Source organism: Struthio camelus, chromosome 6, assembly GCF_040807025.1.
Source record: "Struthio camelus isolate bStrCam1 chromosome 6, bStrCam1.hap1, whole genome shotgun sequence".
NCBI lineage: Eukaryota > Metazoa > Chordata > Aves > Struthioniformes > Struthionidae > Struthio > Struthio camelus.
Genome location: NC_090947.1, coordinates 15,230,234 through 15,244,224, shown reverse-complemented (window position 1 = coordinate 15,244,224; position 13,991 = coordinate 15,230,234). Strand labels below are relative to the sequence as shown.

The 13,991-nt window shown below is 37.4% G+C and overlaps 1 protein-coding gene across 3 annotated transcripts in view; it reads right to left on the bottom strand.

Moving 5' to 3' along the window:
- Positions 1 to 3,199: 3,199 nt before the first annotated feature.
- The window catches only part of COL5A2 (collagen type V alpha 2 chain), a 205,929-nt gene continuing 195,137 nt past the window's right edge, over positions 3,200 to 13,991 (bottom strand). For all 3 annotated transcript variants that reach the window (XM_068948332.1, XM_009666275.2, XM_009666274.2), the window contains 10 exons: positions 13,870 to 13,923; positions 13,461 to 13,568; positions 13,299 to 13,352; positions 11,905 to 12,012; positions 11,170 to 11,223; positions 10,410 to 10,517; positions 8,010 to 8,301; positions 7,333 to 7,520; positions 5,163 to 5,387; positions 3,200 to 4,264 (listed from right to left, as the gene is read on the bottom strand). In XM_068948332.1, coding sequence (XP_068804433.1) covers positions 4,118 to 4,264; positions 5,163 to 5,387; positions 7,333 to 7,520; positions 8,010 to 8,301; positions 10,410 to 10,517; positions 11,170 to 11,223; positions 11,905 to 12,012; positions 13,299 to 13,352; positions 13,461 to 13,568; positions 13,870 to 13,923 — 1,338 coding nt within the window. In that variant the 3' untranslated portion in view covers positions 3,200 to 4,117. The remainder of the gene's footprint in view (positions 4,265 to 5,162; positions 5,388 to 7,332; positions 7,521 to 8,009; positions 8,302 to 10,409; positions 10,518 to 11,169; positions 11,224 to 11,904; positions 12,013 to 13,298; positions 13,353 to 13,460; positions 13,569 to 13,869; positions 13,924 to 13,991) is intronic.

Below are 13,991 nucleotides of genomic sequence, written 5' to 3'. Positions count from 1 at the left end.
CAGTATTTTCTTCCTTACACTTCTGTCTTCCTTGATGAGTTCTTCGACGTAGCACGCCACATGCTCGAGAGAATCCTTGTGGTATTAAGAACTTAGACCTGAGTATTAATTAAAGCTACAAGGAAGCTAACAGATAGGTGAGGAAGGAGTTTGAGAGGGAGAGGCAATGAGATTTGAACTTGCATTCTCATATGCCCAGAGACAACAGAGTAACCACTGAACTAGAACCGAGCACCAAAATTTAAAACAACAGGGCAAGATTTTTATGGCTAGAGCATGGAGGAGGTGCATCTTAAGCTGTTCCAGCTTTTAAAAGAGCAAATGATTCAGCCTAAACCTAAACCTATTTTCACAGTCACTCTGAAACTAAGGTGCATACATCCAAAACTGTGATCCAAAAACCCTCTTGTCCAGGGAGGGCTTACACCATTGAGTCCTTTTTTGCCTCACATCTTAAGCATACAGAACTGCTCGATTTAAAAAGCTCACGGATCCAGCAGGCAGTTTGTGATCACGTTTGACACACAGTCACAGAGTTGGCTTCCTCAGGAAGTACAGCAGAAGCAACAGCTTTTCTTTTTTTAAAAAACAATATTAATATTACTTGCTTATATTTTAACATATTTGTATTACGTACGTATATCATATGTATAACATGATATGTACTTAAATTTATTGTATTTAATTTATATAAATAAAGCAATACTAATCTTGCCCTGTTAAACCGCTGGGCAAGTTAAATGATTTGCCCAGTAAAGTGTATAACTGACTGTCTTCAGTCATGTCTCAAAATAAATTGAAAAGAAGCTGTCAAGCAAAAAAAAGAAAGTCTTAATCTTAGAGAAGCATAATTAAACTCCATGCAAAATATAATGTAAAGGTAAAAGATTAAAACTAGTCAATAGCAAAACAAGACTAGGCTCTGCAATACTTGAATCCCAATTTTTTGTTCATTGTGTTTGCAGAAAAGCACACTTTTTCATCTCTGGGAATATTTTTGACAACCTCCAAGGCCCACTGAGCGTATCTGAAAAAATCTGCTGCATTTTTTCCTGCCTCAGCAAGAACAGATCCTTTCAAAGTTTTAACTTGAAAGAAATCTAACAGTAAAATACATTGTGAAAAGCTGTCTGTGTTAGGAGCCACCGCTTCAGAAAAGAAACCCAATATGCATTCTACTGTGTAACTGTATAAAATCTCAGCCCCGAAGGAGAAAAATCAGTGTCAAGGACGCCCTAAACCCTATTGATCAAAGCTGCTGCTTTTCATACCTGGCTGATATTTTGTACTCAGTGAGATATTACAAAGGATAGGCTCTCCCACCAACACGGCCCCTTGTGTTAGGTAAGTTCTGCTTGCTCCCAAACCGATAATCAGCTGTGTCAAGGCTGATATTTTGTATCTGTAGTTCAGTGACACAGGGATAAAATCATTGCAGTGATGATACATATACCGTAAGAACAAACATTACAAATTCAGATTATTTTGTTAAAATGAAATTATCCAAACACACCTTCCTATACACTTCAAGATAAACTACCCAACTATCATTAACCCCACTGTGCAACGTCAGCATACAATAAATGCCAAATTACAAGTAACGAACAACAGAACTTTAACTTCGAGCTGAGAGCTGACTGAATAGCTTTTATGGAGATGAAGTGGCAAAGAGAGAGACTTGAAAAGAAAAAAAATATGGCCCTTATAATTAAACATTTTTCTTCAATAACCTCACAAAACATTTGTATATACATGAGTATATACTCATGATGGGTTACGATATTCCGCTGATAAAAATCAGAGATTACAAATACCTTTCAAACATGCATCTGTACTCTTTGCTTTATGCCTTTTCATAGATGTCCTACAGAGGTATAGATCACAGTCACCACATATCGATCTTTGCATGAACTCGTTTGAGCTAGCCATTACACCTCAGATTATTAACGTTATCCACCAGCTCTCAAGGATCCCACGTGAAACAGTCACTCATGAGTTACATACTTATAGAAATCATTTCATGCCAGTAAAAAAGAAATCATGGAGCTCCTGCCTGGGTCTGGAAAGCTAACAGCTAATGTCAGCGTGAACCCGTCAACATCCCTGTTCACAGCCAACATACAAACGTGCATATGGACACCCTGGAAACTTGCAAAGTGTCCTTGAACATTTACCTTTTTAGAAGGATGTCACAAGCTTAGATTCTTGCCTTCCTTTCTACAATGCAACTTTATGTCTGGTCCAGCAACTGTGTTCTATTAGAGACGATTTAAACTGACGTTTGGCATTGAGGATCACATTTTATTCAGTCTGGAATAAAAATTCTGATTCTCTGGAGTTTCAAACAACACCAGCCAGGTAGCTTGAATAGGACTGCTGGTGATTACTCCATACAAATTGACATCTATCTTGTGAAAACTGTCACAAAGAGGATATTACTCAAAATACTTTTATACTCCTAGGTTTAAAATACTTCAGGCGAATGCATTGCAAATGAGTTATGTAAAATAGCAACAAAATAAATAAAAAGTTAAATACTTCTATTTTCACGTTCCTGGAAATAAACTGATATGGGACACACTGGAAGGAATTCTACAAAAAGGAAACCACTGACATAGCAAGAAACATGTATTTAATTAAATGCTTTGCAAGGATACATGAATAAAGCTATGTGCATGACTTTCTTTAGGGATGGCCCCAGCTGTTTATTTTTCTTAAAGAAACAAACAAAAAACGTGGAGAGCACAAATGCAGTAAAGAAACAAAAAACTAAGCAAGTTTGTACCTACATGCTTTACAAAATAAAGCATGCTGGTGGTACAAAACATTCTATATACTGTATGACCAACACATAAATGCACTGTAACATTGTTCTTTCACATACCATAACCCTAACAGCTAAACTCTGAAAATGACATTGACAGTAGGCATCTTTATTTTATCAGCCTTCTACAGAGTCATTTAGCACCATCACTTTGTTATATTGTTTTTGCCCTGCCTATCTCTGTTCTTGAAACAATAACAGAAGCATAGCACCTTTTAATATCTAAAATAAAAACAAGAATATTAAACGCATCCCAACTTCTAGAGATGAGGTAGCTCATGCTAAGAAACGGTGGCATTTTCTTGCCTTGACAGTTCAAGGCCACTGAGTCAAAATTACTGGTGATGCATGTCTGGATGTCAGCTAAAAACAATGTATTTCTAAACTCTCTTTATTAGCGAATGGTCTGGTATACACGTGAATGACTTGAAACATACATAAATTGGCACCATATATAAGACATCTGTATAATTTGATACGTAATGGCTTATTAGATGGACAAATATTGGAAAAAATCAACAAGCATTGGGTTTAAGACGTATTTTGAAGATAAATGATAATTCAATGGAATTACATGGGTATATTGTGAGAAGTAAGAAGTCAGGCCTTAAAATTTATATATGGGACAGTTCTACTGAAAACTCATATTTACCCCAGTAGTATTTGTACTTCATAAATTAATCACGGCTATGGAATCCTCTTCTGAACAGACTATTACATAGGAAAGTGCAGGAAAGGCAATGCCAAATTAAGATGGTCTTATCTGAAGAGATTTTATTCTATAAAAGACAGATTTCTGTGAACGGCTACCATACTGGCAAGAATAGGGAGACACGCTGGGGTAGAGGGAATAGACCTGATTGAAATATAACCAACAGTTCACACGAGTGCTCTACTCTTCTGTTACTCAGTATGCATCCAAGCAAAAGAAATAATCTTTAGAGCTTTACATAGTCCCACATTAAAACTATCTATTTTGAATATCTGTAAATTTTGAAATAATCTGAAGCAAAAGCAAGGAAAGATTCAGATTATTTTTAAAAGGTGATCATCGGTCCTCTTAAAATTGTACTGTTGTACTCAAAAGTTGATTTCAATCATTTAAAACAGAAGGTTTGTAAGTAAAATAAATATTGAAAAGGAGGCCGGGCATTTAAGAAGAACTGTATATATACAATGCTGATCCAATATCAGCCATTACTTCAAGAGTCTCAGGATTAACTTCAATCAGTCTAAGTTCATGTGTTTAATTGCTGCTGTTGCTGGGTAATGTGTAAATTTCCCCCCTCTCTCTTACACAAAGCAAACTGGCCCAATCTCAATTCCAAATTCCTGGTCAGGGCTGCCAATGTCCACTGGTGCAATATCTATGACAGGTAAGCGTGCCACATTCTGTGTTCGGTACTCAAAGACAGTCTTGCCCACATTCCCGTTACGTTTCTGAAAAACAAACAAAGGAAGAATTAGGTCAGAGCTCATCTGAGAAGCAGGACGAATGCCAGCAGGTGACTCACTGAGGTGACAACTGAGACACTTCAGAAGGATCACACCGTATCTCCACTGAACAATGCCCAATCTCGTGCACCTCACCTTGATTATTTTAAAATGTACAATACTACTTTTACAGCGATGAGCAGATCCTTTAGATTGACACGTTAAGACCTTCTCCTCAAATCAGATTGATTTTTCTTTTTGTCACCAGGTTCCTCCCTATGTGTTAATATACTCCTGCACATGTATTCTTGCCTATGCTCCTTTAACGCACAGAGGGTCTCTAATTTTTGTAAAGTCCAAAGCTAACTTTAAAAATATTTTGCCAATGTCTTGATCTTCGCTGGGAATGTTATTGAACACGAAAAAAACTTGTGCAACTTCTACTTGATCATTTTTATTCCCACTGGGAATTTTTTTTGTGGGAACATTTCTCCTTTCCAGCTAAGTCAGCCACAGTACCAATGAATTTGCTTTAGTGTACTGCTGCAATGATCCTATTCATTTGGCACACAAGTGCTTGAACTTATTTAGTTTCTTTGTGTGATCCCACACAGAGGTAAACATGTACTGGGAAACGCAAGATGGTAAGCTATGTATCTCAGTATGCTCACTAATAAAAAATAGTAATTTATAAATATCCCCAAAATAGTGCACACTTCCATTAAGTGAACCTAGAACTGTAATAAAATATCTATTTGACCAGTTACTTCTGTAACTCATGTTGAAATTCTGCAGCCTATTAATTATCCTGTTCCATGAATTTTTGCTAAATTGGAAGAACTGACAATATTAGAAGACAAAAGTCCTTTTTCTCCATACCAAAGGATAAAAAGACCAAACTTACAGAACAGTTGTCATGAAGAACAGTATATCTGAATCGGCTGTTTCCCTCCGCTTTGATCTCCAGGTCATTGGCCCCTTTCAGAATTACAGCTTTTTTCAGGTTCTTAGTCTGGTCATCCATGTACCCGACGCTGTTCTTACAATGGTAAGTGATATTCTGGGAAGCTTCCTTTGATAAAAGGCGCAGGAATGTCATTTGAGTGACAGCAGTATCCCCATACACAAACTGTGAAGATACAAAATAGATTTAACATATATTACATGAAAATTCATATAAAGTATGTGAATTCTATACATATCTGCCATTCTCATAATCTTTTTCAGACACGACTAGCATGAGGCCTATGACAGAAAATATAAGAATGATTTCTTTTGTAATTTGCTGCAAGTTGAGGACCAAGAAATATAGACATCTTGTAGCAGGGATCATTATGGAAAATTTTGATCATAGTGCAGAAACTTGGAAACTGAACAACTGACCCTATTCTAGAGGGCAGCTGGGCCTCCACAGACATTCCAAGTTTTGGAATGAACACTGTGTTCTTTCAAAAAATGGATTCAGCAGGAGCTAAACATTATGTAACAAACAGTAATTTATAGCAACCTCAAACTAGATAACAAACATCAATCAGAGAAACCCCTCTTATACCGTAACTACTATAACGCAACTTTAGGAGCTTGTTTTCTATAGATTTTACATTTTATTTAGGAACATCATGAACAGCCAAAGTTCGACTAAATAAAAATATCTATACATTTGCACATGGATATTATAAAATTAACTTAGTTTGAAAAATATTTTTATAATTGTTCACTGTTTCTATAAGAAACTCCAGTAGATTTTCTGTAAATAACAATTCCGAAATTCCTGAGATTTTTTCCATATCTACACAGTTTTCATTTTATTCACGTTTTGTGAATGACTGTAACATAGAAAAACACAGGTAAGGATGACTAAAAAAAGTGTACAGTCCACTAAAATGCCAAAAAAAGAAAATCTTACATATTGCCTTTGTTGTTATATACAAAATGTGATATCTCTGTTTAGTGATATCAAGAGTATATTTATTATTTAGAACATCTGAGGTGTGCATATGACTATTACACAGATCATACTGGTAGTTATCAAATCTGACAACATTTTCAAAAATTTTATATTCTTTTATAGTTTTCCTTAAGATAATTTCTTCCTCCAAAGAGCATGTGACTTAAAAACAAAAAAAAACCACCCTTTGTGTAGTTCTGCAGGCAGCTATGTCAGCTGTGACACTGGAGCGATGGCAAGTTCTTCTGAATTTAGTAGGAAGTAAAAGCACTGAGCATCTCAAAAATGCAACCAGTATCACATCTGCTCCCAATTGTTAAAGCTCTGAACTGTCATCAAGAATCAAGTTGATAACGACACGATTATTTTCACCTACCAAATACTCATTTTAAAGATGTTTAATTACTGCCTATGAAATAACAACTGCAATTACTTCCTTCGTTTTTGATTCAATAATGTAGGAACAAAAAGGCAAAAGCTAGTGGATTAATTATACACTTTGCATAGCATAAACTGTTAGGTTATTTGGCAGTGCTATTAAGCCTACTTTTAGAAGTTATCACAGAGAGAAAACCCCATGGAAAGCTAAGAGAGGGATTTTTGTCTGGCTAGATACTGATGTCTTAGGCATGGAACATTCATGACACATATGATACAACAATCATGTTTTCTTTAAAATCAGCTCAGTTGAGAGAATTTATAAAGCAGGCTTGGCATTTTTTAGGAGTAAAGAGTATTCTGAAAGAAAGAGTGCATTTCAATTAAAACAAAATTTATTTAAATTATATATTAGGATTTAAAAAAAATACTTTTTAAGGACAAGGATATACAGTTTCTAAAATACATTTCTGAAGAAGTTGAAGTTTTTAAGATTAATAAAAATAAACATCCACCAGTAGTGGTCTAGTTATAGCTGCTCCTGCCTCAGATGTACTTGTGTAGTTTCTCCCAGTCTCCCTTCCTACAACTGCCATATGACAAAAAACAGTAGACTGAATACCCACCAGTCAATCAATATTATAAAATTCTGACCCTAGTAGAATCTGCTCCAGCACAGCTGATAAAATTCCAAACCAGAACGAATTAGAATAGAAGAGAATTCTTGCAATTAAATGTGTTTAGTTACCTGTGATCCTCTGTTCATATCAAGGCCATACCAAATAGGCTTCAGATCAGACGACTTGCTGGTCCACCATGTTTTGCGTGGTATAGTAGATGGGTTCGCAGAAATACAGGTCTCTCCAGTTTCCATGTTGCAGTATACTTTTATAGCATCTTCAACACATCCCTGATTAGGATCAATCCAATATTCACCTACAAAGAACGTAAAATATGGACTCCACTGTATTATTAAGACTCTTGAAAAAATTGGGGAGACAATACAAACAGAAGAAAAACAGGAATATACTTCATGTAACAATTTGGTATGTAATTAAACGTGTGTTTTAGATATACATTATAATGCTGCTTTAAGATACAAGCTGATCGATATTTCAAATACTTCAAAATCAAAGAATTCAGACTCAGAAGTCATTTAAGGTTATTAAGGTTGTTCAAATCCATTAAAAAGCTCCTAGACACTCTCAGAGCATAAAGAAGACATAAAGGCGAGAAGATGATTTTCCCCGTATATGAGACTCCAATGGCAGCTTCTCCTATATACTCGTGAGAAGTTTTTGAGCAACTAGTGTGACTATCAGTTTAGATAACCAAAGTCTGTGTATTTTTTCAGCAACCCAAGTATATTCCGGAAATAAGCCAGAACAACATGGTATATAGCGAAAATGGGGTGTTTATACACACCACTCTTCTTGGAGGGGTGGCAAAGCTTTAGGTCATCACAGGTTCGTGCTGGGTGCTTCTTTGAACCATCAGGGCTGCGCATAGTCTCGATCTGGCTGCTCAGTGACTTCAGTGTGGCATGGACTCCTGGATCTGTTTTATTGTGGTCATCTGGGGCTGCTTCATCCTCAGTAAACTCTGGTAGTGGATCTGCCATAGCATCATCATAGTGTCCCATAATGTCACCAATGGCAGCAGTAAGGTGTCCTGGAGGGCCTGGGGGGCCTGGAGGACCTGGATCACCTGGTGGACCCTAAAGTTAAAAAAAAAAAAAAAAAAAAAAAAAAAGGAATAGGGGGGCAGCTGAGTCAACTAGGCAAAATGACAGAGAAGGGAAGTCAGTCACTAATAAAGCAAAACTTCCAAAACTTCAGGGTCAGTCACCCTAAGGTGCAGGCAAAATTCAGATACGGATAACCAATTCACACTCCCACAAACAGAAGAGATTAGAACTGCACGTGAGGCATTCTCTCTGCTTCATGTCCACGCTGCATGTCTTACTACCTTGTTCAATTTTTTCTTACTCCCAGCTTTCAGATTAAACGGCTGGAAAAAGTCAGCAAGGAACGGCCTCTAGATTCCACTTTTTTAAGCCATCCCTCCCCTCCTTCTTCAAAACTCTGCCTAATAAATTTATTTCTTAAAACTCCCAACAGCTGTAAGCGATTTTTTAGAACAATCTAAAATTCCTGCTTCTACTGAGTTGTCTCAGGCACATGGTCAATTAGTAAAGCCTGGAGGGAAAATTAGGCACCAGAAATATCTTTACTTTTATTGTGCATAGTGCTGAGCTTTCTGGCCACAGATCTCCAGACATGTGACACAGAATTCCCTTCCTCCTTATCTGGCAGAATAGGTGTTTCCCTGAGTAAGGCTATTTTCCTGAACGAGAGGTTCTGAGATCCTTCTGTCAACCTGGACTGTGATAGTTGGGGAGGTAACTGAGTCTTGAGAAAGAAAAGGTCTGTTGGCACCCATAGTATCTCCACCTGCAGACTCTGCCAGATCTTTGGCAGCAGAAAGTCTGTAATATGCCTTCAGTGCAAGTTTGATGCTTTGGTGTATCAGATGGTAGGTCTGAATGTGGCATTTCCTTTGACATTAACAATCTCAGAGTTTTCAATTAGTGCTCCAAATGTTTAATACAGAACATATATTCAAATCAACACATTCTCTGTCTGGCAAATGCAATGCTTAACTTTTATTTCTTTTTTTTTTTGGTTCCAATCTATAGCCATATAGAAGTATCAGCAAAAGCAAAACTAAAAATACTGGTATGCCGTATTTCTTTTACTGTCTCATTACACAAATGAAATATTTAGATGCACATTATATGCCTGTATTCTACCATAGGCTATTCATTCAAGTCTTGGTGCTTCAGCAGAAGTGGAGATAATGAAAACTGGCAGAAATTCAAATGAAATATGGTAAATATTAGCACATCACAAACACAGGAAACAATATGAATGTTTGTGTTACATGAGACAGAAGAACAGCAGAAACTGTGTCTCTATGTCGCTCGTTATTTTAGGTACCTTTATTCCACATTTCTCACCTCCACTCCAAAATAAGCAATGCAAATCTTTTAACTCTTCACACAATCATTCATATCAGCCTGGCCTCAAATCCCTCCAATTTTTTATCTATATTCCTTGGGATGGCATAACTTAACGTTTTAGGACCTCGGAGAAAACAGATTGGTAAATGTGGAAAGGGGAGGGAGGGGAGCATTTAGCTAAACTATAGGACTTTTTCCAAAGCGGTCAAACAACTTTTTCTTTGTTGGTGATGTCTAGCTCATGGTGATGTCTGTAAACTTCAGATTGGGCTGAAGGTCAGCTGAGGTCAGTGTCAGAGTTTGGACTGAAGGATTTCCTTAATGCAAGGCATGATGGAGTAATGCTGCTGGCAATCAGGCTCACATGGCTGTTCTTAAGTCAGTGTCACCTTTGTGGGACTGAAATTAATTCAGTGGTAGAAGCAACATGCTTTGGACTACTGCTGGTTCCAGATGCACCAGCTGAACTATGCTTAGGCCTGAGGTCTTAGGGCCTAAACTGCTAAATAGCCATGTTGAGCTGTAGATCCAGGAGGCCCCAGCCAGCTAATTACAGAAGTAGCTTCACGTTGGCCTAAGGATAGCATAGGTGAATGAGACTGGGATACTCACAGGTCTGGAAGACAATAAGGAACATATAAATCCTTTTTAAACACAGTTACCCCAGCTATCTGTCAGGGAAACTATATCTAATCTTATGATTTGGCTTGGGCTCATGGATGTTTGAGAGACTGCAGCAATGGATCATAGCAAATTTCATTATTTGAAGGTAATCTATTCCTTCCACGTTCCCATGAACTTACTTCAGGTCCGGCTTCCCCTACACTTCCTCTGACACCTGGAGGCCCAATTGGCCCAAGCGGTCCGGGACTCCCATCCTTGCCGGAAGGACCAACTGGACCTGGAGGGCCCTGGATAAAATGAGGAAAAAAAAGAACTGTGTTTTAGCATTTAGTAACAAAGTTATTGAAAATAGCCTTTTACAAGCATTATGTCTTACGGCAATACAACTATTTTTGTCCATTACCAGATTTTTAAAAATCACCCTTTTTCCTCTTCTCTAAAATTAAGAAGGCGGCAGTATCAATGCTGTTCTTATGAAGTCAACTGTGTTTTTCCCAAACTATACAGGTTGATTCAATTCTGAGTGCTACCCAAACTTCGGAGTAGCTGCTTTATGCGCAGCGGTATACAGACCCAGGGATATCGTGTTACCCTAGGGAGCTATATCTCTCTGCTGCTTTCGGGTCAATGAAATACATAGGGGGTATGAAAGGCAGAGGTGCAGTAAGCAGAGCTGCTGCATGCATGGCTTCTTTGTATCAGCCGTAGCAAAAGTCTCTGTATAAAGAGACTGTAGCACTGCAGTGATTCAGAACTGACCTTTTTTTCTGGCTATAAACCACACTTATGTTAAAGCTTTGTTATATTAAACAAGGTAATGTCCTTCAGCAAAAGATAATAGGGTACTGTAGTTTAGACAAACACCAGTAAACTAAAAATGAAACCCCAGCAGAAATGTGACAGTGGGGAAAATACCAAAACCTGAAATATGATACTCACCCGAGGACCAAAAGGGCCTGGAATGCCAGGACTTCCCTGTTCACCAATAGGACCCTAAATGGAAGAAATTATGGTATTATTGAGATATTTAAAGCATATCCCTTTAGCTTTAAAAAACAGTGTGTGATATGTGTAAATACGCAGGCGTAGGGTTATAATATGCATGAACAATAGGTAGCACATTTCGCTCTTATGATTCATTTTCATCCTACTGTTCTCTTCTGTCACAAAGACACAGTAACAACAGCCATCAAAATTTAGATGAACGGAATTTACTGGTGCTTGGCTATGTATAAAGTTGTTCCTGCAGAACAGCTTTGCTTTCATGACATTCAGAATCAGACTGGGTTACAAAAGAGAAACTGTCAGCACTACTCTGAAGTGGAAAGATGCTTGCAGGTTCTTTTTATTGACTCTTTTCCTGAACAGGTATCAAAAAATCAAGTTTTTCATGGCACTGCTACCCAACTGCCACTGAAATCGAGAAGTTCTTCCAAATACTTTAGAGACATACTGTCACACTGGCAAAAAGTCTTCTAAACTTCTAAAGCACAAATGAAATACGAGCAGAACGCAAATCTTGCAAAGCACAAGCGCAGACAGTCAGGCCACTGGTAAACACCTAACGGGAAAAAATAGCTTTTGCATTTATTTCTGTATTTTAAATAACCATGGTCCTAATATATGGTTCAACTAACAAGAAAATAAAGTCACAGTAAAAACAGAACAACTTACAGGAGGACCAGGAAGACCTTGAAGCCCAGTGAAACCCCTGTGTCCTTTCTGGCCCCTATCACCTCGATCTCCATTGTCACCTTTGTCACCACGAGGCCCTTGGGGACCCTGTAAGCATCAGTGATGAAGCATAAGATTCTAGACTGGAAAAAAATTCATTTTGCTTTAGACACTGCTCTCTGACCTCCTTCACTATTAAAGCTAGGGAGGCGGCGATGCTAGGGCAGCTCCAGGAGTCTTAATTTTTACCAAAAATAAGTAAAAAATTACGTAAGACAGTGTTGTTGTGCTTAATTGTAATTACAGTAAATTTAGTCTGTTTAGCTCTATCATACAGCCCAAAAAACATGTGATGAAAATATCTGGTAAGTTACATAACAGAATTATTAATTTTGAAAAATATCTTTGTCATACTAGATACGACAAATAATTGTTATAGACAAGATTAAAATATTATGAACTTTTACCCTTGGAATCATAAAAGGTACTTCCAGTATGAGGTCCCACATATTGCACCTTTACTTTTCACAATTCCTTTGACCTTCATTATGATTAAAATACAACTGAAGTTCCATTCTTTAACTACAGACAACAGTGTCCCGGCTCTCCAGTACAAATGGCTTAGTTCTACTACTGTTGTAATTCCATTCTTGATATTTTTAACAGTTTCAAACTTCTCATACTGATTTAAAAAAATAAGTGGAAAGAATAGTTTCTGCTTTCAAATTTCAAGCTAAATCTCTCAATGCAAAATTCCAAATGGTTTATCAATGACATCATTATCACCTACTATTTAATAAACTGTTCCTTTTCCTCATATGACTTATGCTTAGGGATAGGACAGCATTCTTTTTAATTTCCCAAGTTTGAGATTAAATTTTTGTTCCAAGCTTGGATTGCAAATGAGTTATGTAACAGAAAAAGATGAGCTTTGTTTGTTCTTCCATTTGGATTGAAGTCAGAATCTCGTGATTTGAATAAGGCAGTTTCATGGGAACAGGTGATCTTGTTACAGTTCTGACGTTTTGATCTAAAAATCTGCCTTTCTGTTCAGTATTCATTCCTTACTTCTCCCAAAATTTGACTGGTCAAACACAGACTCTAGCCATTTGCAAGCTCAGGTCATACCCATCATCTGGACAGCACTGCCCTCCAAATAAAGAGACTTCAAAAACTTTATTTCTTTGAAACTATTTTTAAAGAAAGCATAAGCATACTAGTATATTACAAAAGATTTGTACAGCTTTACAACTCAGAACACATTCTGCATTCATTTGCAGTCAGAATACTAGAAGTTCAGTCACTATTCAGCGTTCTAAATTGGGCTCAGTTTCCCTTACACTCCCCTGTAAAAAGTATCTCAGATTAAACCACAGTGACCATGGAGAACTTACAGGCAAGCCTCTTTTTCCTGCACGACCTGGGGGACCCACTGGACCTCGAGAACCCTACAAAGATTGCATAGAGATGACATGTGAGGGAATACACAAAAGCATATACAGTATTTTTTTCCACAGACCAAAAAAAAAAAAAAAAAAAAAAGAAGCCTCACTTACAGTTTCACCTCTGAGACCTGCATCTCCTGGAGGGCCAACGGGACCTGGAGTTCCTGGACCCCCTGGGGAACCTGGTAAGCCTGCAGGTCCGGGTTCACCACGATCACCCTGAGAAAGATAATTTCAACATTATTTATCTAAATAGTACTTTAGTACGCCTCATCTATTTTCTAGCAATTATGATTTAGGAAGATATCCTTGCTGTAAGAACTCAAGTCTGAGTTTCCAGATGCAGGTGTTCTTAGCCAGGTTTCCTCAGCTTTGAGAGGTACTTTTTATTCAAAGCTGTAATATCTGTTTAGAAGAAGTCCTCCATTCAGGGAAACTGAATGGAGAGAAATAACCTGCAATAAATTAGTAATAAAATGGAGATTTACAAAAGTGAGTTAATAAAACAATATATTCTTACACGTTCTCCAACAGCTCCATCTCGTCCAGGAGTACCATCATTACCAGCAGGTCCCTAGGGTTAGAGAATCAAAAATAAGACTATTGATTTTCTCTGTAATCTTGCATTTGTATAAGCACAGA